General features: G+C 50.6%; 2 protein-coding genes across 2 annotated transcripts in view; one reads left to right on the top strand and one right to left on the bottom strand.

Annotated features, from left to right (window-relative positions):
* Positions 1-15134, bottom strand: part of LMX1A (LIM homeobox transcription factor 1 alpha) — a 152203-nt gene extending 137069 nt beyond the window's left edge. The window contains exons 1-2 of the mRNA XM_038586227.1: positions 14983-15134; positions 12532-12718 (exon numbers count right to left, since the gene is read on the bottom strand). Of these exons, the coding sequence (XP_038442155.1) occupies positions 12532-12718; positions 14983-15058 (263 nt within the window). The 5' untranslated portion in view covers positions 15059-15134. The remainder of the gene's footprint in view (positions 1-12531; positions 12719-14982) is intronic.
* LOC119868085 overlaps positions 15057-25911 on the top strand; it is a 30538-nt gene continuing 19683 nt past the window's right edge. Inside the window, exons 1-6 of the mRNA XM_038586443.1 lie at positions 15057-15212; positions 15529-15763; positions 16742-16812; positions 16927-16968; positions 19484-19596; positions 19915-19964. Coding sequence (XP_038442371.1) covers positions 15057-15212; positions 15529-15763; positions 16742-16812; positions 16927-16968; positions 19484-19596; positions 19915-19964 — 667 coding nt within the window. The remainder of the gene's footprint in view (positions 15213-15528; positions 15764-16741; positions 16813-16926; positions 16969-19483; positions 19597-19914; positions 19965-25911) is intronic.

Here is a 25911-nt window from a genome sequence, read left to right as displayed (position 1 = left end):
ACCTTCTGCTACCCTCTGTTCCGTGGTGTCAGTTCCAGCTAATCTACAGAGGCAGGCAGAAAAGGACAAAGGGAGTAAATGGTTGGGAGAGAGGAGAGCAGGGCCAGACTCTATGTGCCCTAGATGTGTCCCTGACCCTTCCCCCAGCTAGCTGCTCCTCTGTCAACTGGAGGCCGCCCTCTCTCCTGGATCCTCAGCCTCCTTCCTTTCCTGGCTAATGTCATCTTAGCCATCAAGGACGCTCAAAACTAGCCCATCCTATGACATCTTCCCTTCATTCTAGCTCCACCTCCGGCACTGCCTTATTTCCTTCTGCTCTTTCTTCTGCTAGCCACCTTCTCAGAAGAGCTGGTCATATCACTCCCTCTGTTATGTCAACTACTTTTTACTCCACAACCCATTAAAATGCTGTCCCATCCCCTCTATGCCTCTGATGACCTCTTGATAAGGTTACCAATGGCTGCCAATTTCAAGAGCTAGTAGGTAGCCCTACTTGTGGAAAGTCTCCACCTCTGCGTTGTCTTCCAGAAATCCACTCACCCGGCATTCTCTGCCTCTGTGTCATCCCATCAAGGATGAGCTCCTTGAATGCAGGTGCTTCTCCCACTCTGTGTTGTATCTCCTTGGGCATTCCCCTCTTCTCATGATTTATATGATAATATATCCTAAAGCGTGGTGTTCCTTGGTTCTGTATTACTATGTACTATTTTCATTTGCTTCTTGGTGCTTACCACGATTTGAAATATGCCTTTATTTATTAGTTTATTACCTCTTCCATGAAGCTTTTATAACAACCCCAAGCAAGCTACCTGTTGATGAGTTTATCCATTCAACCAACATATATTTGTCTAATGCCTGCTATGTGTCAGGTCCCATGCAAGATGCTGAGATACAGGTCTCAAGAAATAACACAAAACAAAAACAGGAAGGTCTCAGCCCTCACAGAGTTTATGACCTAGTAACATAGGCCACAAAGCAACAAATAAATATATCCTTCATGTTGTGACAAGCAGTAATAAGATCACGAATAGCACAGAGTAATGCAGAACCAAGGGACTTAAGTCAGTGGGCTCTCTGTCCAACAGGCCATGTCACTCTTAACAATCTCACTCTTCTCTTAGGCCTCTGTTTAATTTAAGCCTCTAAGCAGTCTCTACTAGACTGTTAACACATCAATGCTCCATTTTGCTCATTTTTTACATACCTAGCACATAGAGGAATTTAGTAAGTCTGGTTGATGATGAAATGAATGAACAAGTGATTTAATTAATAAACCAATGGTTGATAAGATTCCATTTAATTCTCAATTTGAGAAATCCACATACAACCAGATAAAGTGGATTCCAGTTACTGCTGTTTTACCTGAAATCTCTAGTTTCGTTACACGTCACTTTACAGAAATTAAATTCACGCGTACATTCCATCTCCCTAAAATTGACTGGAACTAGTTTTAAGTGAACCAAGTGTCAGCGCTGGTGAGTGAAGTAAAGCCATACAGGAATACTTAATTTCCTTAAAAGCCAATATTCCATTATCCCCTTTTTTGATCCGGCCAGGCCAAGTCATAAACAAGAAGGAATCAACAGTTCTGCAAACCAGCCTCATTCCAGGGCACAGCGGGATCTTTTCTAGCTGAGGCTGAGGCTCACTTGAAAATACAACACAGTTCAGAAGAAACCTTGGAAAGGGGTTATGCAAGGAATGGATGGACAGCTGCTGGCTAGTCCCAATGGAAGTTATGTTTGGAAGGCTCCAGATCTGATATTTAACAGTTCTGCTGCCAAATGTGCAGACAGGCTCCCAGAACAAGCCACCAATAGCAAACTGTGGGAGCTAGAGAGAGAGAAAAATGGATGCTTGTCTGCCTTTTTGTCATTCTTCCGGTGGGGGAAGAACAGCTAAGCTAGAGGAACAACGGAGACCAATGCAGATGGAATGGGACCGGAAAAGATGGCGGCAGGATGGCTTTGTGGGCGTGGAGTCTGATAAACAGGAGTGCGATGAGTGTATGCTAGCAGCTTTCTCTCTCTCTCTCTCTCTCTCTCTCTCTCTCTCTCACAAACACACACACACACACACACACACACACACACACACACACATACACATACACACTCAGGCAATCCCCAAATCCAAAAAACTTCCTTCAAAACCACGGAACATAGAAACAGCTGACCGTCAGAAGGCTGCCCAAAAGCTCAAGTATCTAGCAGGTGGGGACTTGTTTTCCAAGAGCTGGTTCAACAGGACAAACTGAGAATTGTGATCTCACTGGGGTGTGAACACCAGAATTCAAGCAGCAGATGGTGTGATTTAGAGGAAAGGCCATTGGACCAGGAGTCAGCGGCTGGGAACAGCATCCCAGCTTCCCTCTTTACCAACAGCGTGACCTTGGGCAAGTTCTTAACCTCTCTGAGCCTCAGTTTCTTAGCAATAAAATTCAGGGGGAAGAAAAAAAACTCTCCTTATCTGACTTTTAAAATTGTTGTGAGGTCCAATCAAGATAATACAGGCAAGGGGCTCTTGAAAATGGAAAAGGATACGTTTTTGTCCACACATCCTTTTAGGGCAATTCCTACAAGCCAAGCATGGACCTGCACGCTTTATAAATATTAACCCAATGACCCTATGAGGTTGGTACTATCATTATCCCCATTTTAGGGAGAGGAAACCAGCACTGAGAAAGTAAGACCCTTGCCCACGGAAACGGCTGGTGAGCAACAGAGCAAGGACGTGATCCCAGACACCCTGCCTTCACAATCTAGGCTCTTAACCACCTAGACAGCACTCAGAGTTATCATGCACAGCTCCAGAGAATCCGTATCCTCTTATTCCTATAAAAAAAAATCAACAATAATATCCAACCTTGTCTAGTTCTTTGTATTTTACCAAAAAGCATTTCATGTTCATTTTCTTATTTAATTCTCACAATAACGCTATGAGGTTGTTAGCACATTCCTTGGTACAGATGAAGACAGTGTGCCTTGGACATCTCTTGACAATAGAACATGTGTTTCCAGTTATTTTTCCAGTAATGGAGGGAGTTATGCAGTGCCCAAACCATGCTCGCCCACCTGTCCAACCCCTTCCATCTATGGATGTGGATTTTTTAAAAGGAAGACCCCAGCCAACAGCAGAGTGTAGAGAAAATAAAACCCAGAAAAAAGGAGCGGGTGTGTAATCCCAACCAGCCTTACACACAGACAGGAAGGCACCCTACGAAGCATTACCTGCCTCCAGTCCAAGATCATCTCCTCTGCTGGTCCCACTCTAGGACCTCAAACTCTACTGTTGGGTCATCATTCCTTTTCGACTAAACACCCTTCGAGTTAAAAAGTATCTTGGAAAGAACACCACATTCTCATGTGCATCCCAATGTGAATTATTTCATAATAGCCTGCCCCGTTTGACAGATAGCTAAGACCAGGCACTAGCCTGTACACAAGATAATATGAAATTTCAAAGGTCACAAGATGGGTTCAGAGCACAAGATAAGCAAGAGGGCAAGTCTGAGCTGCGATCTTGAAACTGGACTTGTAGAAAGTAGTGCCCTGGTTGAATCTAGGGATGCCAGATACATAGAGCCCCCAGGGGAAACAGAGGCATGGGGACCAGGCAAACACTCCTGCCAAAGAAATGCAAGGGAGGGTCTTCTGGAATGTTCTTCTTCTTTGGGTTTCCAAAGAATACCCCATGGCACTGCCAACTGGTTTTCATCTCTGAGGAGCTCAGGCTCCATTCCTGTGAAGATGGCGGCCATCACTGTCCCCGGGGCACAAAGGAATCCCTGCTACAATGTGAGGAGGGGCAGGAGGAGAAGGGGTGAGGGGAGCCAGCAGCAGGGGAGGAAACTCTCTCGATGGTTATGTTAAAAAGGATTTGTTCCACTGTCAAAACCAGAAAGCTCTCCCCAAGAGCCAGCTTTAGGGAAGGAAGCCTGAAATGACAAAGAGGGGGTGGGTGTATTAAGGAGGCTCCTTGGAAAAGAGGCATGACGAAGTAAAGAGGGAGGAGCATCAGGCAAAAGGCAGGTATGGCCATAAAAATCCACCTCTGACCTGTGACAGTCCACCAACGCCTAGGGGAAGAACAGAAACTGGGCTCCAGCGTTTCTGCTGGGTCCCACAAAGGGGGCTCCCCAGACCAGCCTCATTCTCTAGGCCAAGGAGGGCCCTTGAAATCCAGGCCACTGGAGTGCTCATCCATCCCGGGCCTCTCTAGGGACCAGGAGAGGACCCAGTGGAGACCCAGCTCCTGAAAATTGTACAAGCCACGTCTTCTCCACTCAACTGCCCACTCCCCGTCTGGGGCCCCATCTTATTCTCCAAAGACATCAACCTCTTCTCCAGCGTGGAGCTGGGGGCCCCCAGGCCAAGCCGACATTGGCTCCTCCTTAGTTAGGTTCAGGCTATTGAGGTACTCAAACAAAGACATATTTGGACCCTCCTGCAGAGAGAGAGAGGGGACCGTTTCTGGGCCCAGAGAGAGCTGCCCTTAATCTGCTGCACAGTGAATGACAACAATGTGAAGAATGAAAATATGGTTTGGGGGGATAGTCCCCAGGAGCCCAACATTTTGGTATTTAAAGGAACTTTAATGAGCTTAAGAGGCTAATCTGGAGTTCAGGAGGGGGTGTTTTGTTTTGTTTTGTTTTCAAAAATCCTTTTAAAGGTTCCTGAGGCTCGATGGGGAGGAGGCACCAGAACTGAGTCAAGGCGTGGCTTTGGTGTGGCCAAAGGGCCCCATGGAACCGGAGAGGAGGCTGCTGGAAAGATCCCTCCCCGCTGCAGCAGCAGAACCTGATGCTCCAGAGATAAAGGATGGTTCTTTCCAGGCTGGAGAGAGGCCATGTCCAGAGAAACAGCAAGAAGCTGGGATTGAATGGTGTGTTTACCTCCTAGCAGAATGCCAGCCGGGCTTCCCACCTAATAACTCCTTCTGATTTACTGGTGACAGCATCAGGCTCAGGCACTTCTCTGACCACCCTCCCTCCCAAAAAAACATCCATCTAGAGTGGCAGGACGTACAGCGGCATCTACGGAGGTACCAGGCACACTCAGAGGATGTTCAGGGGTGCCTACATGGTCACCCAAAGAGCAATCGATGGTCATGGCATCATGCAAACCTGAGGGGTATGCCCCTTGCCAACTGCTGAGCGGAGCCCTGCTCTATAACTGGGTGGCCATGTGACAGGACTCTCTGACTTCTGCATCCACAGAAGACTAATTTGTTTCCTCCACGTGAGCAAATCAAAAGAGGACTAATGGTCCATAAGGATGGCCTGGGGAAAAAAATGAGGCAGTTGATGAGATGGTATTTAAGTAAGATCTGATGCTGGCAAGAGTCAAGTTACTAGAATTCCACAGGGCATAGGGGAGTGAGGGGGAGGCAGAATGGGACGGGGCCAGATGTGAACACCAGATAACGCATGGGGTCCATTCCCAGCAACGCTGGACGCTGAAGATATTTGTTATACACACAGAGTTTAATTGGGCCTGTCAGCCAAGGTAGGCCCATCCATAGTGGCCAGACATCTATCAGGGCTTGTCCATTACAGGATAATAATGATAAAACACAAATCTAATAGGGCAGGGAGACACTGGAGTCAGTAAAGCCAGACGTATTTACTGTTATCCAAAAATAGGATCCCCAAACTGGAATCTGGAAAGGCCGGCAGAGACCAAACTCTCCTGTGGAGCTTCAGCTAGAGGACTAAGGAAAAGCACAGTCCATTTTGTATTTTTAGTTGTTGTGACATTATGGTGCACTAATGGGGAATCTGGCAATGGTTTCCTGCAACTCTGGCTAATTCAAGCATGGCAGCCAGGTGACAAGCTCTCCAGATGACTCGGCTGCCTTGATGCGCCAGTGAGAAGAACGGCACGGAGATAGGTTTTAAAAATCTTTGTCTAACTACCCAGATGGGGTCATCTGTGATGGGAGCAAGCATACACACAAGGTGGGAAACTGACTGAGGGCCACGGTTGTATTCCTTCCATCATGCCTTGCTAATACTTCAGTGTTCCTGCTGCATTCCGATCGAATCTGCTGTGTAATGCCAAAAGAAACTTAATCCCTATCCTAAGTCTCATTTTATTTATTTTCAGTAGTGTGAAAACAAACATGTAGCAAGATTACAGTGTTTACACCTCCTTTTTAGCCCATACAGCTCTAATCCTCCCGCTAATTAATGCCAGGGCCATAGCAATTTTATTAATTTCGTCTTGGTTAAAAATATAGAGACAGATCATTGTGCTCGACTCAAATAACAATTTGACATTTGGAAGGTGTCCGCTTCATTTCAGCAAGGCGGTTGGCTGAGTTTCATTTAATATATGACAAAGAGACACAAAGCGGCAGCCGACGTCGGTCAGCGATAACATAACTAATTCTAATTGTGATGAATGGACTTAAACATCCCACATCGTGCGAGTCAAAAAGACTGAGGAGATGATGTAAAATCCCAAGGCACGGCTGGCCCATTTCCCCATAGGTCCCAGTAAAACAGGCACACGGGAGGGAAGGGCCTCTTTTCTCCTGCCCTCAAATGTTACTTCCTTCAGAACTTTTGCTACGTTTGGCTCCTAAAATCACCAACTCTCCCAAACCAAATCTGCAAAGGCTGCTGGCAATAACACTGGTCTACATGTCACTAAGAGACTTTCAGAAAAACACAGGGGTTCCTAGGGGGTGGCCTCAGGCCTGCTGAAAAGAGGACAGGGCCCTCCCAGGACAGGGACCCCTCTGCTCCGTGCAGAGGGTGTGAGCGGCCCTCCACCTCGGCAGCCCCCAATCCTCCCATCTCAGCCCGCAAGTGGCTTACTAAGAACTCCCCTCTGAAGATGTGAAAGGACATTGAAAAATCCATGTTAGAAAGATATTAAAAAAATAATAATAATTCAGGTGGCTCAGTGGTTGAGCCTCTGCCCTCGGCTCAGGTTGTGATCCCGGGGTCCTGGGATCGAGTCCTGCATCGGGATCTCCGCGGGCAGCCTGCTTCTGCCTCTGCCTGTGTCTCTGACCCTCTCTAGGTGTCTCTCATGAATAAATAAATAAAATCTTTTTTTTTAATAAAATAATTAAAAATAAATTAAAATTTTTTGAAAAGCACTCAAATAGGACTAAGAGTTCACAGTTGTGGCAGAAATTGTTTTTACATCTTCCCATGCGAGTGCATATTTTCCTTCCATAGTTCACCCCCCCGCCCCGCCCCCCCCCCCCCCCGCCCAGTTCACTCCCATTGTACTGAACAATCAAGTGGACGGGATTCAATATGGGTTATTTTGAACTTGACGTGATTCAACAATGACGTGTTGTATGGGCATTGGCTCTAAGGAGCTTTACCAAATTTCTGATAGTATAACGCGTATCTTAAATCCCCGTCTCTTTTCTCACTTCGAAACGCTATGACCCCAATGATTTCTTTGACCGAAAAGAATAATTATCTGATAATTCAAGAAATGGAAATTGTTCTCACTAGAGAAACAGTACCTGCTCATGACCTCCAAAAAAATTTTCCAGAATGAAAAAGCAACGGTGACGAGGCCTCTCTAAAATCAGTAACAGCATTTCGGCGAATACAAAAAGCTATAAATTAGAAAAATGAAACTGAAAAGCAAGACAAACGATGAGCTTTCAGAAAAGCTCTGGTCACTGAAACCTGAAAGCAAAAGCAAGTCCTTAGTAGCTAGGTGGATGACAAAAGTTCCAGGACTCTACAGTATGCAACACTGGACTGGATAAATAACTTTTTATAATGTGCTCCATTTATGTAAGGATCAAAAGAATCCCACAACCCTGCTCTGAAAAGCATTGTTCATATGCAATTCCCAGAATACTATTAATATCTACTTGTGCTGTCTAATTTTATTTCAAAATTTTAAGTCTGAGATTCCAAGGAAGTCCTACCCAGGGACCAATACATATAAAAAGAGAAAACACCTCTGAGCAAGGACTGTTTCCAATCACCCACTAAATAAAAAAAGAGATTACTCGGCCTGCATCAACACACAGCCACAGCCCGTGGACAGTGCTTATCCCGAGCTAAACCCCCCTGCAATTTAATGCAGACATCAATTTATTACCTAGCTGTGTTTGATTTTTATATTCCTTACATTTTATTATGCCAGGAGCCGGGCCAGCAAAAGATAAAGTAAGTACAGCAAAAATCTAACAACTGCCTCTGTAATTTCATCTCTGGGCTCCTTTTATGAGTAGCTGCATGCCCCATTTTGATCTCCAAGTAATGTCACAGGAATATAAGACTAAACGAATTCTCCTCCCCGCACACACACACACACTCACATCCTACGCTACACCTTGACAAAACGCAGAATTAGTTCGTTACTGGTCCTAATAGAGATCATTACCTCGGCCATCATCTCCGAGGGGCTGCCAATCAGCAGGTCCAAGGCAAGATAGAGACGACTCTAAATGTGATATCCACTTTGCCCCCATTTTAGTCCCTTTCTTCAGAAAATTGGTCTGCTCCAAAAGAAAGGGGAGAAAACATGGACCGGCCCTCTGAGGAAAGGTCTCGCAAGGCCTGGGATTTGCTGACATGTGGGGAGTTGTGATGTTATGAGAACAGCCCTGATGACAGCAGAACTATCCCACTCTGCTCCTAGGATGTCCAGAACAATCTAGGGGATAATGATAAACTTCATATGTGAGGGGAGAGGGCCCCGGCTGACGCACCGAGCTGCCAGGCACATGAAAGAAACAATATAAACTTGATTTAAATGTGGGATCCCTTCCAGAAGGCTTAATTATCTATTGTATTACCACATTCCCGTTATTCAGCAGCCTCTTCTGTCTCCAGCCACAGTCCAACTACAGTATTTGTTTGGAACAAATTCAGGGAAATCTCCAAACTACCCAGATCACAGAGGACTCAGTTAAATAGGGAACAACAGTTATATAAATAGAAGTCCCCTAGGCTGGAAAATATTTTGGTTGTCTGCTAACTTTCAGGAATACTGAAAACCTTTGAATCCAGTCTTTAAACATCCATACCTAGAGGATCCTCCTATTTTACATCACTTGGTACAGCTTCAGCAGTACCATAAGCATATCGCCCCACCTAACGAGTTATTTTTCTCTGATGACTTGTCATGCACCAAAAGACCACCTCCAGCTCTTAATTCCTATGGACATTCATAAATCAGTGTTCTGCGCTCCACCTTAAATGCTTATTTGTTTTGGATGATCAGAAGATAAATTACTCCTGAGGGTGTCATAGTGTACGAGACAAATATTTAACAAAACATCCTGAAGTCTTAAACAAATGGCTGTGTCTCAGATGCCACTGTCAATTCCATTTTTTTTTAATTAGACAAATTTGGTGTTTGACACCAAGAAGGTGAAGCCACTAGCTGATGGAGTAGAATTTTCACCTTTTTAGCTGGCCACCTGACACCACGAATAGGCAGCTAATAATTCAAATGCAAAACTGCCCACAGCCTGAAAAAGCACATATAAATGGCTAAAACAAATACAATAAACTCCCCTTGTTAATATTATGTTTTATGTGTATGACCGTCCCTGGAGACTGCACATTGGCTATACATTCTTTGATCTTAACATGAAGGAATAGCATTTACACTTGGCGAATTTGGAAAGCAGGGCACACCAGCCCCGAATCTTCATGATGTGCTTCCTCATTTACCCCCACGCTGTCCCACTGCCTCACCTCCACCTCTTTTCCGTCCTCCCTCTGTTTGCCTCGCCTGGGCCTCAGATTTTAAAAAGACCCACTCGAAAGGGCAAAATTATTCTTAAATGATCAATTCGTTAAAGAGGAAACGTGCTGTGCCTGTCTCACGGTGATTATCTGCAGCTGAATTGACCCTCTGGAGGATAAAGATCTGGTCATTCAGGAGAGCTTCTGGGCAACACCTAGTCCTGCCCTTAGAGGAGGCTTCTAAGAAATGCTCCATAGTTGGGAGAATACAGAAAGGCAATAGGGCCGGGTTACAAGCCCCCTGAAGGCAGCTGGGACTCGGTCTCACAGCCTCTCATCCCACAGCCCAATGCCTTGCCGCGAGAAGCTTGGTAACAGCTGGCTGATTAAAGGAATCTGTCTTGAGCCTAATTTTGAAACAAACCAACCCAGCAACCACCATGCATGCTAATGCCGTTAAGACGATCAGATGTATTAAAACCCCATTTTGTTTTGAAGAAGGCTGGGATTGGGATGGGGAACGGAAGAGAAACTAGGAATAAAAGTCATCCTTTTAAAAAAAGAGAGAGAGAGAGAGGCCGGGCACAGACCCGTGGTGATAGTGTGCATTGAGCTAACGAGTGCAAACAACTCCATTTTTTGCACATGTGTTTCCGAAATAGACGTTAAAATTAAAACGAAAACCCCTCATTGTAACATCAACACCTCTCTGAACAATGCAGCTCATGCTCCTCTACAAAATCTTTTTGGTTCTGGCCAACAGCTGGCAAGTTGATCCCTGCAATTTTCCCTTTGCAGAAATAGCTGTGAGAGAGGAGAACTGACCCTAGTAGGCTAATAAGCCCAAACTGCACCAAACCTGGGAGGCTGAAATGGAGGGGACATTGTTGTGTTAAGTACTTTACAACAACTGTTTCTTCCCCTCTTGACACAGCCTGACTTCCTTAAAGAAGATCTGACTGGCCAGACAGCTGTGTTGACCCTTAAGCCTTCTTTGATTCGTGATTTTTTTTTTTTTTAACAAACAGAATAGAAATTCACAACCCAAATCCTTTCCTAAGCTCCAATACTTTTGAATTCGCTAGTGTTGTGCCTGAAGGATGTGGACATTTCAGTAATCTATAAGCAGAAAGATAAAGATTGGGTCTACACAATCCCAAAACCTTCAGATGAAAAGCAGGAGAGGGCGGGTGGGGGGAGGAGGGGGGAAGCGAGCAATCCACCAGAAGCTTTATCCAAAGGTGATACTTGAAGTTCTGTGGGCGAAATCTGCTTAATTCCCTAAAAATTGCACTTTTCACTCAGACACTGTGGCAACAAACAGACAACCAAGAACGGATACAGGCATGTCTTCTTTAAAAAATGTTAACCATAATTACCACTTTGTAAAGTGGTCATGTGTTTTCATTTCTTTATACGTTTCTGTATTGTCCAACTCATCCAAAACCGAACATGGATTCTTTTTTAGGGCTAAAGATGCAAAGTTATCTTTTCAAAACCAGCATCCAGGCCCAGGACCCCTTCCACAGGAGGGCAAAGCTCAAGTATATGGTGGGCAAAAGAGCCCTTTGCGGCCAAAAAAAGATTGTGTGCGTGTGTGTGGTCACTGGGTATGAGCTTCGCCAGCTTTCAGTAACCCATAGCCCAGGCAACACAGAAAGGAAGACACTTCTGGTTTTTCTCAGCGTTTTTTGTTGTTGTTCTTGCTACAAGGAGACTTACACACACACACCCCTTGGCTGTGTTTTGAATACCGTGATAGGAGCTGCTTTTCGTGCACACTGCCCCTCCTTCGATTATCCTCACCTACTGCTGTCTTATTCACCAGTAACACATTCGGAATTCTGTGCACGCACGCGCGGCCCCTTGGCCATACACACCAATCCTCGTGTGCAAAAAAAAACACACACACACACACAGGCCTGCGTTCGGCTGCATTTTCCTCCAAACCGTGCGTGATCAGCTTTGCGAAGCCAGTGTCCCCGTGAACTAGCCGCTCTTGCAAGGAAAAGCAATTCCCCTTCTCCATGGACCCACTAAGCAACTCTGGGCCTGCCTGGCGAGAACCAGGAAATCCTTCTAACTCCCACTCCCGGCCGCATCCAGGCTTTAAGGCATTACAGAAATCGAGATTCCAAATAATCTACTTGCTTAAATACCTGCCAACTAATTCTCAGAACACCCCAGAACGTTCACCTCGGCTGGAGAGAAGTGAATCCGGTGCGGGGCTGCGGTGCACACCCCCACGGGGGATTCGGGGGAGGGGAGGCGTGCAAGGGAGGAGGGGGCCTCAGACCAGGCCGCGCTTCCGGCCTAAGGGCCCCTGTGCCCCCAGGGTTTTGGAGACTCTGGGCGGAGAAGGAGGGGTCCGGGGCATCATGGAGAGCAAAGGCAAACGGGGTGTGCGCAGAGCGCAGAGGAAGCAGCATTGCTGAGCCCCGGCTGTCGGGACGCCCGTGGACAGATGCGCACAGGGGACGGGCCGCGCCGGAGGCCGCGGGAGCTGAAGCCGCACGGCTTGCTCCCATCCCAGAGCGCGGGGGGCGCAGACACGTGGGTGCGACGGCGTGGGCGCCCCCCAGGAGACCTGGCCGCCGGCAGCCCGCGGGGCACCCCAGAGAAGGGGAGCGGCGGGAACGAGCCGGGTGGGTCGGAGCGCGCACAGAGGTGTGTCCCCCGGGATCAGCCGAGTCCGGGAGGGCGCCTGGGAGGCCGGCACGCCAGCGGGGCCGCCCGGGGAGGGCGCAGCGCGCGCGTCTCTGCGGCCCCGGGGAGCGCACCGCCTGCGGGTGAACGCGCCTCTGGGTGCGCGGGTGCGGGGGGCGCGCTCCGGCGGCGCGATCACTTACTTCTCGTAGTCGTACTTGCAGTAGAGCTTCTTGTCCCGGTAGAAGCAGGTGGTCTCCAGGGGCTCTTTGCAGGAGGCGCACTGCACGCACTGCTCGTGCCAGAAGCTGTCGTTGAGCCGAAGCAGAAACCTGTCCGAGATGACCCGTTGACAGCCCTCGCAGACAGACTTGGGGCTCACCGCTCTGCCTGCAGCAGCAACAGACGTTCGCGGGTCAACCGCGCCGGCTCAGCACCCCGGCCACACTCCGATCAATCCTACACCCGCCGATTCCACCCCCCACCCTGCAACCCGCGCTCCCATCCCGGAAAACCCCCCATCCCTGCTAATCAACCAAACCGAGTTTTGGAAAACAGAGAAAAATCAAACCAGGTGTTGTTTCTAATAAAACAGCGACTCTGTGGGAAAGTTCAAATTCTCCTATATGGGAAGGGGCGGAAATCAATAAGCGGCCTTAATGATCCAACCTACTCAGGTATTCGCGCAAAGGAGCGCACATCCCGTACAATTACACTACAAATAAATTTGCGCTCCCACCTTTATCACCTAAGCATTAAGTCACTCACCCTGCTTGTCTCTTTTAATATTAAATTTGTGAGTCTATAAAAAGAATTTTGGAGGATTGGTCTTGTCTTTTTGCTAAAATGCAATTTCTGTTGTATTTTCTGAGGGAAAGCTTTAAAACTTTTATTTTCTTCCTAAAAAGTCTCAGGCATACAGAAAAATACCGTCTGGCTCCAGGCAAACTCAGTACTGTGGAAAAAAAAGCAATGAACCCCCAAAGTGCTGTGCCTTGGCCGGAGTACAAATTGCAGGTGGGTTTAAACGGAGGATTTTATGTGTATTTTCGTACGTACACATATAAATAATTAAGACGCATCAAAATAGAAGAGGAAAAAAAAAAAAAGAGGAAAGAAGCAGGGCGCGGAGATGCTGCGGGAATTCCGGGAATCCGGCCGACTCAGCTGCAGCGCTTGCGATTTTGCACCCACCCCAAACCCACTCCGCGGAAAGAGGGAATCCTCTCTACCCTACCCTTTGGACTTTTGTCTGTTTTGTTCCTCTATTTTGTGGGGGGGTGGGGAATGCCCTATTTTTAGGATGGGGGAACACTTGGCCGCTTTTGTCGGCACATTTCACAGCTATTTAAAGAAGGCCTATGTCCCCTGATAACAATACTCTTGCGCGTGGTGTCCCAAAGGGCCTGACCCTTCCCCATTTCCTCGCGACACTCTTGTGGTTCCCCCCCCCCCCGGGGGGGATCCTGCCACCAGCTCTTGAGTGGAGCCTGTCGCCTTGGGGCGCGCAGGGGAGGACTCAGAAAAGTAGAAAAGATAGTTTTCAGTTGTAAAATTGTCCTGTCTCGGCGTTCAGGGCCGGGACCCGGGCGGTGGGAGCCGCGGAGCGCACACTGGGAGCCGCGACGCGCGCTGTGGGCACAAGGTCGCGCGCGCTCCGTGCCAGGGCAATGCCAGCTGCGGAGGGGGACACCCCCCCACGCTCTTCCGACGCTGGACGGAGTCGAGAAGTTTCCGCAAACCCGGTTGAAAGGAGGGAACGCAGTGCGCCCGGGATTTCGTTTCAGCTGGGGATGGTGGGGGGTCCTCCCTGGATGTGGTTTCTCAGCCGAACCGTCTCCAGTCTCATCACCATCACCTCCCGGCTCTAGCGGTTCCGAATGCCGGGAAGAGGCAAGAGGTTTAAATGACAAAACGAAAACCCCTCCCGCTAAAATAGTAAAACACCCGAGAAGCACCCAGGTCGGGGTGGGAGGTGGGGTTGCGAATCCCTGGCCTCAGGTCAGCAGGACGCGCTTTCGAGGCCCTTGGCTCGCGGCTCCTCCGCGGTCGCTGCAGAAGGATCCGGGAGGCAGGGGGGACCCGCCGGCCTCGAGGTCCGGCTCCAGTTAATTAAAACCGAGGCGAGGGCCCTGCGGCGCGGGCTAATCCCCGCGCTGCGCTGCCCACCGGCCCGGAAAAGCCCTTCGGCCGTGCCCGAGGCTGAGACCCGGGCTGGAGCTGGTGGGGGCAGGGAGGGGGCGAGAAGCCGCCTCGAACTTGGGCGCCTGCGAGCCTCGGCTGCCCCGCGCTCGCCCCTAGGCCGCGGAGAAGCGGGCGGCATTTGCGACGCGTCCATCAGCTCCGTGATTAAAAACCCAGCCCTGGGTATTTTTAATCACTTGCCACTCAGACGCCCGCGAGCCATCTCGCCCGCCCCTCGCGGCTTTGGGGAATTCGGTGCCCGGCGCGGGAGGCCTTGGGGCGGCTTGGGGTAGGAAGGACACACGGGGACTGATGGACAGACGGCGCATGGGCTCCACTGGGCGCCAGACGCGGGGCGCGCGGGGCGCGCGGGGTCCCTTTCCTCCGACCGGGACCCGGCGAGCCGGGCTGCAGGGCTGGGGTCCGGTGCAAAGAGGGTGCGCCCCGGGGCGCGCGGCCTGAACACTCACCCAGCAGCGACGAGAAGGACGCCGAAGTCTCGATGGCGCTTTGAAAGTTCTCCTCCATCTTCAGGCCGTCCAGCATGTTCGGGCCGGGCCGGGAGGACCTGCGGAGGAGAGGAAACGCTGCTTCTGGGGTCCGTGCGCTCCGGGACCGGGAGCCCGGGGCCGCCGCACTCCTGGGAAAGCACGGCGGGAGTGCCCGGGGTCCCCAGGACGAGAGTCCAGCCCAGAGCAACGTGGGGTGGGAGCAGAGGCGAGTCACCGCGAACTGCCGAGTGATCTGATTTCACTTGAAGTCAACGCGTTTTGTACTGAGACCTCCGCCCCCCAACTGCGCTTCCCCTTCCCTGCCCCCCCGCCCCCGCGCACACCCTCGCGCGGTCCCAGCCGCGGTTCCCCATCCCGAGTCCGACTCCGCCCCGACCTGCACCCCTGCGGGCCCCAGGGACGGCTCCGCGGGGACCCAGCGCCGCGGGGAGGCCGGGACCGAGGGGTGGGGTGGGTGCTCCCCCTCGCGCCCCTCACCTGCCGGGGCCCGGGCGGGGCCGGGAGAGCGAGCCGGAGCGCGCCCGCCTGCTCGCCGACCCCGGGCGCCGAGAGCCGCTGGGGGCGCGCGGGGCGGTCCTCCCGCCGGCCGGCCGGTGCCGGGAACGTCTGCGGGAGCGGGGAAGTCGCCTCGGGGAGGAGCCGCGGCTGGCCCTGCTCTCTCTTGGACGCATTTCAAATCAACTTTCCGAAACACGCCCGCCCGAGCCGGAGCCCTGCGGCGCGCAGCCGTCCTTACCTGGTGGGCGAGCTCGCTCCCCGCGGCCGGGGCGGGAGGCGGCGGCCGGGCGCCGCGGGGAGCTGCGGCCGGGGCCGGCGGAGGCCCTCGGGGCTGCAGGCGGCGCGGCCGGGAGGGAGCCCGAGCGAGCGCCGGCCCCTGGCTCCGCTCCTCGGCGCGCGCGGGCCGGGCCGGGACGTGGCCGCGGGCGGCCGGCCTTCTCGGGGCGTCCTGGCCGCCCGCGTCGCTGCCGGGGGGCGGCGGGGAGGCCCGGGGCGCTCCGGGGCCGGGAGCGAGGGCGGAGGCCCGGGGTCGTGGGTGCGAGTCGGGCCCTGCTGCGCCGGGGCGGATCCGGCCGCAGCTCGCAGGGGCCGCGGCGCTGCGCGCGGCGGAGGGAAGGGGTGGGGTGCGCGGGGAGGCGGGCTGGGAGCGCGCCCCTGGAGCGGCCGCCGGGCTCCCTTCCCCGGCCCGGCTCGCCGCGGCCGCCTCGCAGCCGCGCAAAGTTTCCTCCCCTCCACGTGCGGGGGCTCCCTCGGGGCTCCCTCGGGGCGCCCCCGGCTCCCCGGCAGCTCTCCACCGCCGCGGGCGCTCGGGCACCGCGGCCCTCCCCGCGCGCCCTCGGAAGCCTGGGGGAGCTGCCGGAGGTGTGCGATGGCCTGCGGGGGGCGGTGGGGGGGGCGCCCACACCCCCGAGCCCCCCAGTCCCCCTGCTCCTGCAGCCGGGGCCCCTGCAAAGTTCCCAACTTCCCCTGAGCTCCAAACGCGCCGGCCGGCTCAGACGGAACCCCGTCCGCGGATGGGGTGTGCGGCTGCCTGAGGAGCCGCGGCCCGAAGCTCCAATGGGGGCTCTCGGGGGCAGAGACGAGGTGGGATGGGACCCCCCAGACGCGAGCCCGCAGTGCCACTGAGCAGGAAGTCAGTTAAGGGGGCGCACTTAGGGGAGCAGAGTACTGGGGCGGGGGGAGAAGGGAGATATCAACTCCCTACACCTCCTAACCTCAGCTTACAGCGGTCGGACCTCGAGCCCCTCCAGGAGCGCGACCCGGGTCTTAATCACCTGCGTAGTCCAGGAGGTGAGCACGGTGCCCGGCCCCAAGGGGATGCTCAATAAATAGATCCTAACATTTATCGAACATTTTATTACGTGCCAGGCTTGGTTACACAGTTAACTCGTTTAATCTTTACAGCAACCCTATGAGGTGGAGACAATGATTATCCTGATATTACAGGTGAGGAAAACGGAGCCGAGTGAGCACCACGGGAGGGGTCAGTTGGGCCGGCTTCTCTGGGGGCCCCTCAACTCCTGAGCTGCAGGGAACTGACTTGGAATGGCCAGGAACTTTGGCACAGTGATCCTGAGCAGGCGAGATGCCACATAGCGAGCACTTTCTATTCCCTTCTCCAAGGACAGGACCACTTCCTTATTTAAAAAAAAAAAAAAAAAAAAAAAGTGTTGGCAGCTGTGGCTCAAGAGTGCTCAGGGGGCCTTGACCCCACTCGCCATTAGAAGCGCTTTCTGCCAGCAGGCACAAGCCAAACACAGAATATGACTTCAGGGAAACGAGAGAAAAGGGCAAAGAGTTTAATACTTTACATTTGAGTGCCGGTTTATACTTTCCGGGATACTTTCACATACATGATTTCGCTTGATCTTTACGACAAACCTGTGAGGTAGACAGAACAAATAGTTTTATCCATTGTTTCAGATGAATCTTTGGGGCTTAAGCAGGGCTGGGAGGTTTCCCTGTGTGGCCCAGACCGCTAGTGGCATGTCCCCTGACACCTGTCCTTTGTCCTTTCTGCCACCCCAGGTAGAGTGTGGGGGGAAAATATGAATTACAAAAGTATTCTTAGGATAATATATAAAATAGAAGTCAGGCAAGAAAAAAAAAAAACAAAGTAAAGCAAATACCATCATAAGGAATATTTTTAAATGCCCAACAGAGTTTGGGTTTCACTAGAGGTCTTGAATGTATGAAATATGGTTAACTGGTGGTCAGAGTATTCCCTGTAGAGAATACTCTGGAAGTGGATGTGGATGGGTTCTCATCTGATCTGGGACCCAGGCCCCTCGAAATGGTCTTTGCATCTGGAAGGCAGGCTGATTAGCAGAGATCACTCACAAGTGTTTGCTAGGAATGTCTTTCCCCCAGCTGGCTCTTGGGCACCTTCATGATGGAGACCGTCTCATAATCATATTCTAAGCCGTGGGGTCCTTAGTGCAGAGCCAGGCTCATATATGTGATTAACAAATGCCACTTACTTAACTGATGGTTGAGCACTGTGTTCACAGTAGGGATGGGGGGAGCACTCTAGTACAGGTGAAAGCACATGGCGGGGTCAGGAATCCAAGGACCTCACTTCCCCGGACAGTTCTGCCACTGAGTCAGGTAGGCCAGGTTCACCTTTCTGGGCAACTGTACTTCTCTGCAATGAAGGGTTATACTCACCCAATGGTCCCACAGGCCTTCCCGGCCTGCAGGCTGTGAAACAATGGGGTGAGCATTAGAACCCACAGCGCATCACCCGCTTTGCAGAACTGGTCCAGGTGCAGATGCCGATGGGGCTAAGTGACGTGTCCAAATCATTAAAGAGACACTTTGTTCCTTCGGGGTTTTTTCTTTTATGCTTTATGTTCTCTCTCTCGATTGACTGGGGATCGTGAATCCCACTCCTCCCCCAGTGTCATTTCACTTTGACCTGAGCCAGCTCCATGACATCGTGGGCAGGTAGACAGACATCTTTCCATCTGTGGAAGAGTCTCCTGATCATGCCACATGGTCGTTCGTTTTAGACTCAACGCTATAATTTCATCTTTTTAAAGACAGAAGATGCCACAAAGCCACTGTCCAGAAGCTCTTCATGACGATGCAGCCATATTCTCCCTTTTATCAGAAACACTGTTTTCTGAGAGTTTGTGGAAGTGAGGTAGACAGGCTTTAGGAGAGATACCCCAAATTATTGACTTTTAGAGGTGGGAGCAAACATACAGCTCCTCTGACCCAAGTGTTAGGTTTATATTGGGTCAAAATTCATTTCCCTGGCACTGCCACATCTGGTCCATTGATTGCTCAGGGCTGGCCATTCGAAATGTCAAATCCTACTTCCAAGATCTGTCAGATGTGGGCAGAGCTGCCCTCTCTGTTCTGTTCGCTTTGTTTCTGAACCTGCTCCAGTTTTTCCCTCTCCTCCTAAATTATGGCACCCAGACCTGTTGCAGCTTCCCAATGACCATGTGTTCAGGACCTCATCTCCTCTTTCTGGCCAGAGAACACCCATTAACATGGCCCGATTTGGGGTTAGCATTTTCGGTGGCGGCCGCTGACTCATCCCGTGTATGTTATTAACCAACCCTCCTCTGTCCTTTTCCACATGGGCTGCTGGTAGGCCACATCTCCCCCGAAACTGCAATCGTACAATTGGTGTTTGGCCCCTGGTGTGGAAACTCAACATTTATCCCTGCTAAGAGATAGGCAGCTGTTCCAAACATCAGGAATCTTGCAACTTCAAGCAGATTCCAAGAGATCCAGGGACTACATCTTAAGCCTAGTACTTTGCTTTGAGGAGGAAACAGAGGGCTCTTGCCAGGCTGGTCTGGAAGCTGCCATCGTTGGAGGAAGACAGGCCAGGGTAGTGAATGGGGGGGCCTCAAGAGGGTGCACAGGGTCCCTGTAACCTGCCCATGCCTCTTCACCTGGGAGATGCCTCTGGTCCTCTTCCTGTCACCTGTCCTCTGTCAAGTAGCAATCTGTGGAACCAGCCGGGGAGCTACCCCATCTATGGCAGAGAACACAGAAGCTCCACCACCAGACTCATGAACGCTTGTGGCTGAGATCCGGGGAGAGAGTGAGGACGGGGTAAGCAGAGGCCCTCGCGCGGTGGGAGGGAGACAGCAAGGGAGGGAGGACATCCTGTTACAGAGTGGAGATGACAGGAACATGTTTTTTTACTTTCCTTTTCTTGCTCTCATTTCTGTGTTTTATTAAGGGAAACACAAAGGGAAAATTGTGTTATTTGTTGAAAAAATGTCAAAGTGCGTTTCCAGCGAGAGGAAAAAAAGCAGACACGTTACTGCCTAGACAGAGAAGGCCGTACTCTGGTGGGGCGGCCAGAGACCAGTGTGGTGGGGGGCACTGGAGCTGCAAACTCTCCTGACCTCTGAAATCTCTCCCCAGGAGTGGGCCTGCACTCACGTGCAGATCTCCCAAAGGAGCTGGAGCACCGGGTACTTCGGGTCCTTCGGGACTTTCTGGGGGTGAAAGGGGGCCATCCCAAACCAGCTGCTGGAATGGGGCGGGGAGGGGGGGGAGGCGGTCAGCTAACAAAGGCACCATTTACAGCACCACATTCTTTGGATCTTGTCTAGAATCATCTGCATGGCCCACTCCATCTCCCTGTTGGACCGTGTCCTCCTTCAGAGGAGCCATGTCACACTCATCTGTGTTTCTCCTGCACCCAGCGCGGTGTTCTCCCTAACCAGAGCCCCAGGGAGTATTTGTTACCTAGACAGAGAGTGCCCTTCAGCGTCAGCCTATTTCATGGCATACCTGGGTATCCTAGAAACAGCATGCCTGGCTTTGGAACCATGGAGGCCTGAGTTCAAATCCCAGCTGGAACATGTATCAACTGTTCAAACTTCAATCAGTCAACTCCTCCATGTTCCAGCATCCTTCTCTGTATAAGGAAAAGAATAAAATACTCCTCAAGAGTTCAGAGAAGAGATGGATGTGAAACATCTCATAAGCTGTCTGGTTCATTTAACATTCGAATATCCTTTATTTTTTTTTATTGGAGTTCAATTTGCCAACATATAGCATATCACCCAGTGCTCATCCCATCAAGTGCCTCCCTCAGTGCCCGTCACCTTTATGCCCTCATGTAGCCTCCTGGGGAACAAGCAGACATAACTTCTGAAGGAAAAATCACCTGGGCTTTGCCATGTTCTCATGAGCAAACAGGAGCCACGCCAGCATTCAGACAGAGTCCATGTGTTTAGCCATAGCACCTGTCTTGCCCCACCTTCCATAGCTGAGGTGCCTCTGTGCCCCAGAGAGGCTGTGCCCTCTGACTGGGAGGGTGGCATAGTAGGGCAATGAGAGGATGGAGCCTGGAGTCACACAGACCTGGGACTGATCATCGACTCTACCCTGTAGGACCGTCTTGGGCAAGTTCTTTAATCCCTCCAAGCCTCAGTTTTCCCTTTTATTAAATCGAGGGAATAATTGGGGGTGAATTTTCGTGCACTCCGTGAAATAATACAAAATACCTAGCACGGAAATAGGCACGTTAGTAAGAGTTGAGTGAATTTTATCTGCTGTCACCATTGTCATCATCATTATCATCATCATGAGACAGTAAACACCTCTAGGACCATTTTACTTATACATGTGGCCCTAGTACCTAGCATCTGAGTACAGATGTCCTGAGAACGCGCCATAAATTAAACAGACTGAAGACCATTTTTGGCATCAAGTGAGATTCAGGTGGAATCTGGCTCTTGATGCCACCCCACCCCCGACCTGAGCAGGGATTTCTTTTGGAAAAATCCCACATGATAACAGGTTCCCAGATTGCAGGCTTCCTGCACAAGCTTCTCACTTGTGGGCTCTCACAAGCCCCATCTTTGACATCTACATGTGATACTTCACACTAAATATCAAGAACCTGGAAATGATGAGAAGGGGGGAGGCACACAAGCAGTGAACTCCCCAGGCACCAAAACAGAGAGAGATCTGTGAAGACATGAGGTCTGTTAAAATCCTGGGCCTGGTTCCCTGATTCACGTGCCCAGCATACCTCAGTTGCTATGAAGTGAATGTGTCGGTGGATTAGGCAAACGTCCCTGAGCACCACGCCTGGTGGAACAGTTGGAGGCCTGATTAAAGCCTTCTGCAGCACTGGGGTCTCCAGGGCTGGGGTACAGCCTCTCCGAATGTGGCCCACGGGCAGGCACTGCCCAGCGCAGAGGCAGCTCTGTGCTGAGCAGGTGCAGAGACCACCTCCACCAACCCAATAGCAAGACCTTAGCTACGTACAGGTGTCTTCAGGAAGGAGGGGTGTCCACCTGCATCTCCACCCTGCAAGTACATTAAACCCGAGTGGCTGCTGGGTTAGGGACCCTTAACCCCTGCATCTCCCCACTCTCACTTTTTCCAATGGATAAGCCATGTTTATCCAAATGCTGATTTACATCCCACACCCTGCCGAGTTTCTAAAAAGGATTTGAGGTGACATACAAATATTATCAATACTGTAATCGAGGGGATCTCTGGGTGACTCAGTGGTTGAGCACCTGCCTTCGGCCCAGGGCCTGATCCTGGAGACCCAGGATCAAGTCCCACGTCAGGCTCCCTGCAGGGAGCCTGCTTCTCCCTCTGCCTGTGTCCCTGCTGAAAGGGAATGAAATCAAGGGGGATGGATAAGAAAGTTCTCTCTCTCTTTCTCTCTCTCTCTCATGAATAAATAAATAAAATTTTTTAAAAATACTGTAATCGATTTTTTTTAAATCAAAATTATATACGGGCCACAGAAAAGCAAATCTTCCCCCAAAATAATAATTTGGGGCTAATATTTTTATTGTGACAGAATGTTACATGTCACTCTGAATTTACAAGGTGGATCAGAGAAAAATAAGGCCTTACAAGATTGTGACGATCACATCAAACTTTGTATCAGTTATATTTATATGTCTAGCTGGCTTTAGGAGAGACCCCATGATAAAGGAACAAAAATATATATAATTCATGGCAACAGTGATCAAATCGGGGACCTTATTAGCAGTGTTGGAACATTTTTACTTTTATATATAGACTGTACTTCTGAAAATCACTTTATAACATGAAACTAAAGGTCTATTCGAGCGCTGAATGTTGGATGCAAGTGATGAATCACTCAGTTCTACTCCCGAAACTAATATTAAGCTATATGTTAACTACCTAGAATGTAAATTAAAACTTGAAACAAAAAAGCTCCTAAAGATAGATGCAACAAACTACAAGATCAGGAATAGAGAAAACAGAAATGAAGATATGCTAACTATGTAATAATTAACAGTTGGCTCTTTGGGGCAGAAACCATGCGTATGTCTTACACATCATAGTTTGATCTAACAGAGCTCTGAGTCCACACTTGGCACCTGTTATGTGTGGATGTTTGAACACACTAAAGAATACTGTGTTTGAGGGTCAAATTTGCCTTTGAGCTTCCTGGTAGCAAGGGCAAAAAGAGATACAGCCACTCCACAGATATTTTGGCACTAGTGTTGGAGATGCAATTGTGGATTTGGGTAAGCAAAAAAGAAAGAAAGAAAGAAAGAAAGAAGAAGAAGAAGAAGAAAGAAAAAAAGAAAGAAAAAGAAGAAAGAAAGAAAGAAAGAAAGAAAGAAAGAAAGAAAGAAAGAAGAAAGAAAGAAAGAAAGAAAGAAAGAAAGAAAGAAAGAAAGAAAGAAAGAAAGAAAGAAAGAAAGAAAAAGAAAGAAGCTAGCTTAATCCCCGGAGCTCTAGATCCCCGTGCCCGAGTGCATGTACCCGGTGAGCCTTTGTATCCCAATCCACAGCACAGTGTCCTGCACAAAATGAGTCTACGCCGCGTGGATACGTTAATGAGATAAGTTTTTTTTTTTTTTAAAGATGCTTTGATGCATCTAAACTATAATCATTCCCGCCTTTCTTATCCCATACATAATTCATCTGGACCTTGGAGAAGGGAGAAAAAAACTTGTGAGGAGGTTTCTGAAAGCGAAGGCATTCCAGGAAGATTGCAGGGCTTGAGTGAAAGCACAAAAGGCAGAAAGCCAAGGTGAGCTAGAGGATCTCTGTGAACACAGGGAAGTGGGCCAGCCTAGGAGGCTTGAATACTGGACCTCAGAGTTTATCACTCTGCAGACAACAGATAGCCTTTGAGCGCTTTGGACCAGAGGAGTAAAATAATCAGGAATACGGCTGAAGATGACAGCATCTGGTAGCAGTGTGGCTGATAACTCAAAAGAAGAAAGGGGGGACTAGAACAGATAAACTTTATTACTCTAGTATAAGTAAGAAATCCGGGGCCCGGGCCAGGGCAAGGACTGCAGAAATGAAATCAGGGGGGATGGATGAGAAAGTTCAGAAATGGAGTCAGCAAAGCTGAGTCTGCTCAGCTGTGTGGGGAGAACAGAAGGAGAAAAAGGAATCAAAGGAGCGTTGGGGGAATGGTGGCACAGGGGCAGGAGTGGGAAATGCAGGAGGCAGAGCCGAAGGACGGGGTGCAATAAGTTTGGTGACTTTTCAAAATGTTTTCACATCCATTATCTCATTGATTTCATATGCAAGTAGAGAGAGATCCACCCTGAACATCGGCCTGAAAAAAACTCTGCCCTTGTCTGGAGCTGCCAAGTGTCCATGACTAAACCTTTGCCCTCGGGTCCTTCCGGCGACAGCAGGGCACCCACCTGAGGGGTCTTGCCCATTCCGGGCATCACAGAGTCCTCGCTAGGCCTAAGCCCTCCTGTCCTGGGTCTGCGCCAGCAGCAGCTAAAAGCCAGGTAGTGAAACACTCCAGCCTGCCATGCTTGCCAGGAACATGGATGGGTGTGCCCCAGAGTTCAGCCAGAGTCTCCCAGAACATCTGGGCAGGGTGGGGAGGGAGGAGCTCATCCATCAGTTTCTTCAGCGACTCATCTTTCTTCCCACTGGGTAGCGGGCTTTGGCTGGGCCACTGACTCAGTCCCAGGCCCAGGCGGTGACTTCTCCCCAGCCTGCTCCCTCTTCTCCCCTGAGCAACAGGCCCGAGGACTGCTCACCGCCCCGAGGTGAGGCCCGGGTGCGAGGCCTCCCCCTACACCTGGCTGAGCCTCAGCAGTCGGCCTAGCGATTTCGCAAAGAGAACAAACACTGATCTCCTTGCGAAATGTCAGCCCTGCGAGGCACCCCCAGGCTCGGCTAGTCCAGCCCCCCACTTCACAGATTGGGGGCCTCCTGTCTGTCTGCCCAGTGCCCTCACTGCTCTGAGTCCTCTGAGGGACACCCTGACCAGCCCCCCAGCCCCAGAAAAGCATAAATTTCTCACACACTGTCCCCAACCGATTTTGCAGGCCTCATCACCCCCCCTTCCAACCCCTGCTCCCCTTCTCTTCTCTGCCCCCCATGGACTCAACATCGGACACCACCCCCGACCACTCTAGCACCCCAAACAGCCCTGCAGACATCACCCGGACTCTTGCGGGCACAGCCCTGGGCTCGGGCGCAGGCCGCGTCCTCAGCCAGGAGTCCCCTTCCCTTCCTCCTCCGCGCCCGTTGAACACCTACCTCTTCCGCTCCTAGACAGGTAATTAGCACTTCCTCTGGGTCCCTTCACGGGCTGTTTAGCATTTATCACATGATATTACCAGTTTTTCTTTAGACGCCTGGCTCCTTCGCTGGCAACACATGCATCTGTGTCTTAGGGAGCCTTGTGTCCTCGCAACCTGGCAGAGTCAGGTCCTGCTGACAGGTGAGGAGGGAAGAAGGGAAAAGGCAGGTGCAGAGAGGGCTCACAACCAGGGCCCGGAAGCAGATGCAGCGAAGAGTCTCCCCCACATCCACCAGGTATTCAGTTCTTGCTAGCTATCCTTCCAGAACTTCTCTGCACACCTGAAAGAAAACACAAACACCCACTCCCCGCTTTGCGACCCAAAAGGTAAGGCCGCTCTAAGCTTTTTTCCACAAAAACCCTTTCAGATCCTTCAGGGTGCCTCATATTTATCCTGTCTCCACTGGAATCTCCAAATTGAATATCCATGAAATGAAACCATGCTTTGGATAGAAGTTGTAGCACAGTGCAGCTTGCTTTTGAAAAAGATTGGGATTCGGGGAAACCACGTAAAAATCACATTGTCACTAAACCCATCATATATTTTCAGTGCATTGAGGGGGTGTGTTATTTAAAGATATCTGGAGACATTCTTCCCTTCAATGATGAATGGTCTCTATGCAACTCTTCATGCTACGTATTAGGTTCAGATGGAAACCTCCATTCGTCAGAACCCAGCACCAGGTATTTAAGTGAGATCAAGACTCTCTGTCTTGTTAGAAAAAAGGTGGAATTGAGAGTCAGAGTTTCTCCCCTGGAAGCCCCCTCAAACCTGTAAAACAGGGAACAGAAAGCTCAGGCTGGTGCCATGACCCATGCGATCCCAGGAGCTGGGTCCTGTGGAT

The sequence above is a fragment of the Canis lupus genome, chromosome 38 (genome assembly GCF_011100685.1).
Source record: "Canis lupus familiaris isolate Mischka breed German Shepherd chromosome 38, alternate assembly UU_Cfam_GSD_1.0, whole genome shotgun sequence".
NCBI classification, from domain to species: domain Eukaryota; kingdom Metazoa; phylum Chordata; class Mammalia; order Carnivora; family Canidae; genus Canis; species Canis lupus.
Note: the sequence above shows the minus strand (reverse complement) of the source record. Positions and strands in the feature narration are given on the sequence as shown.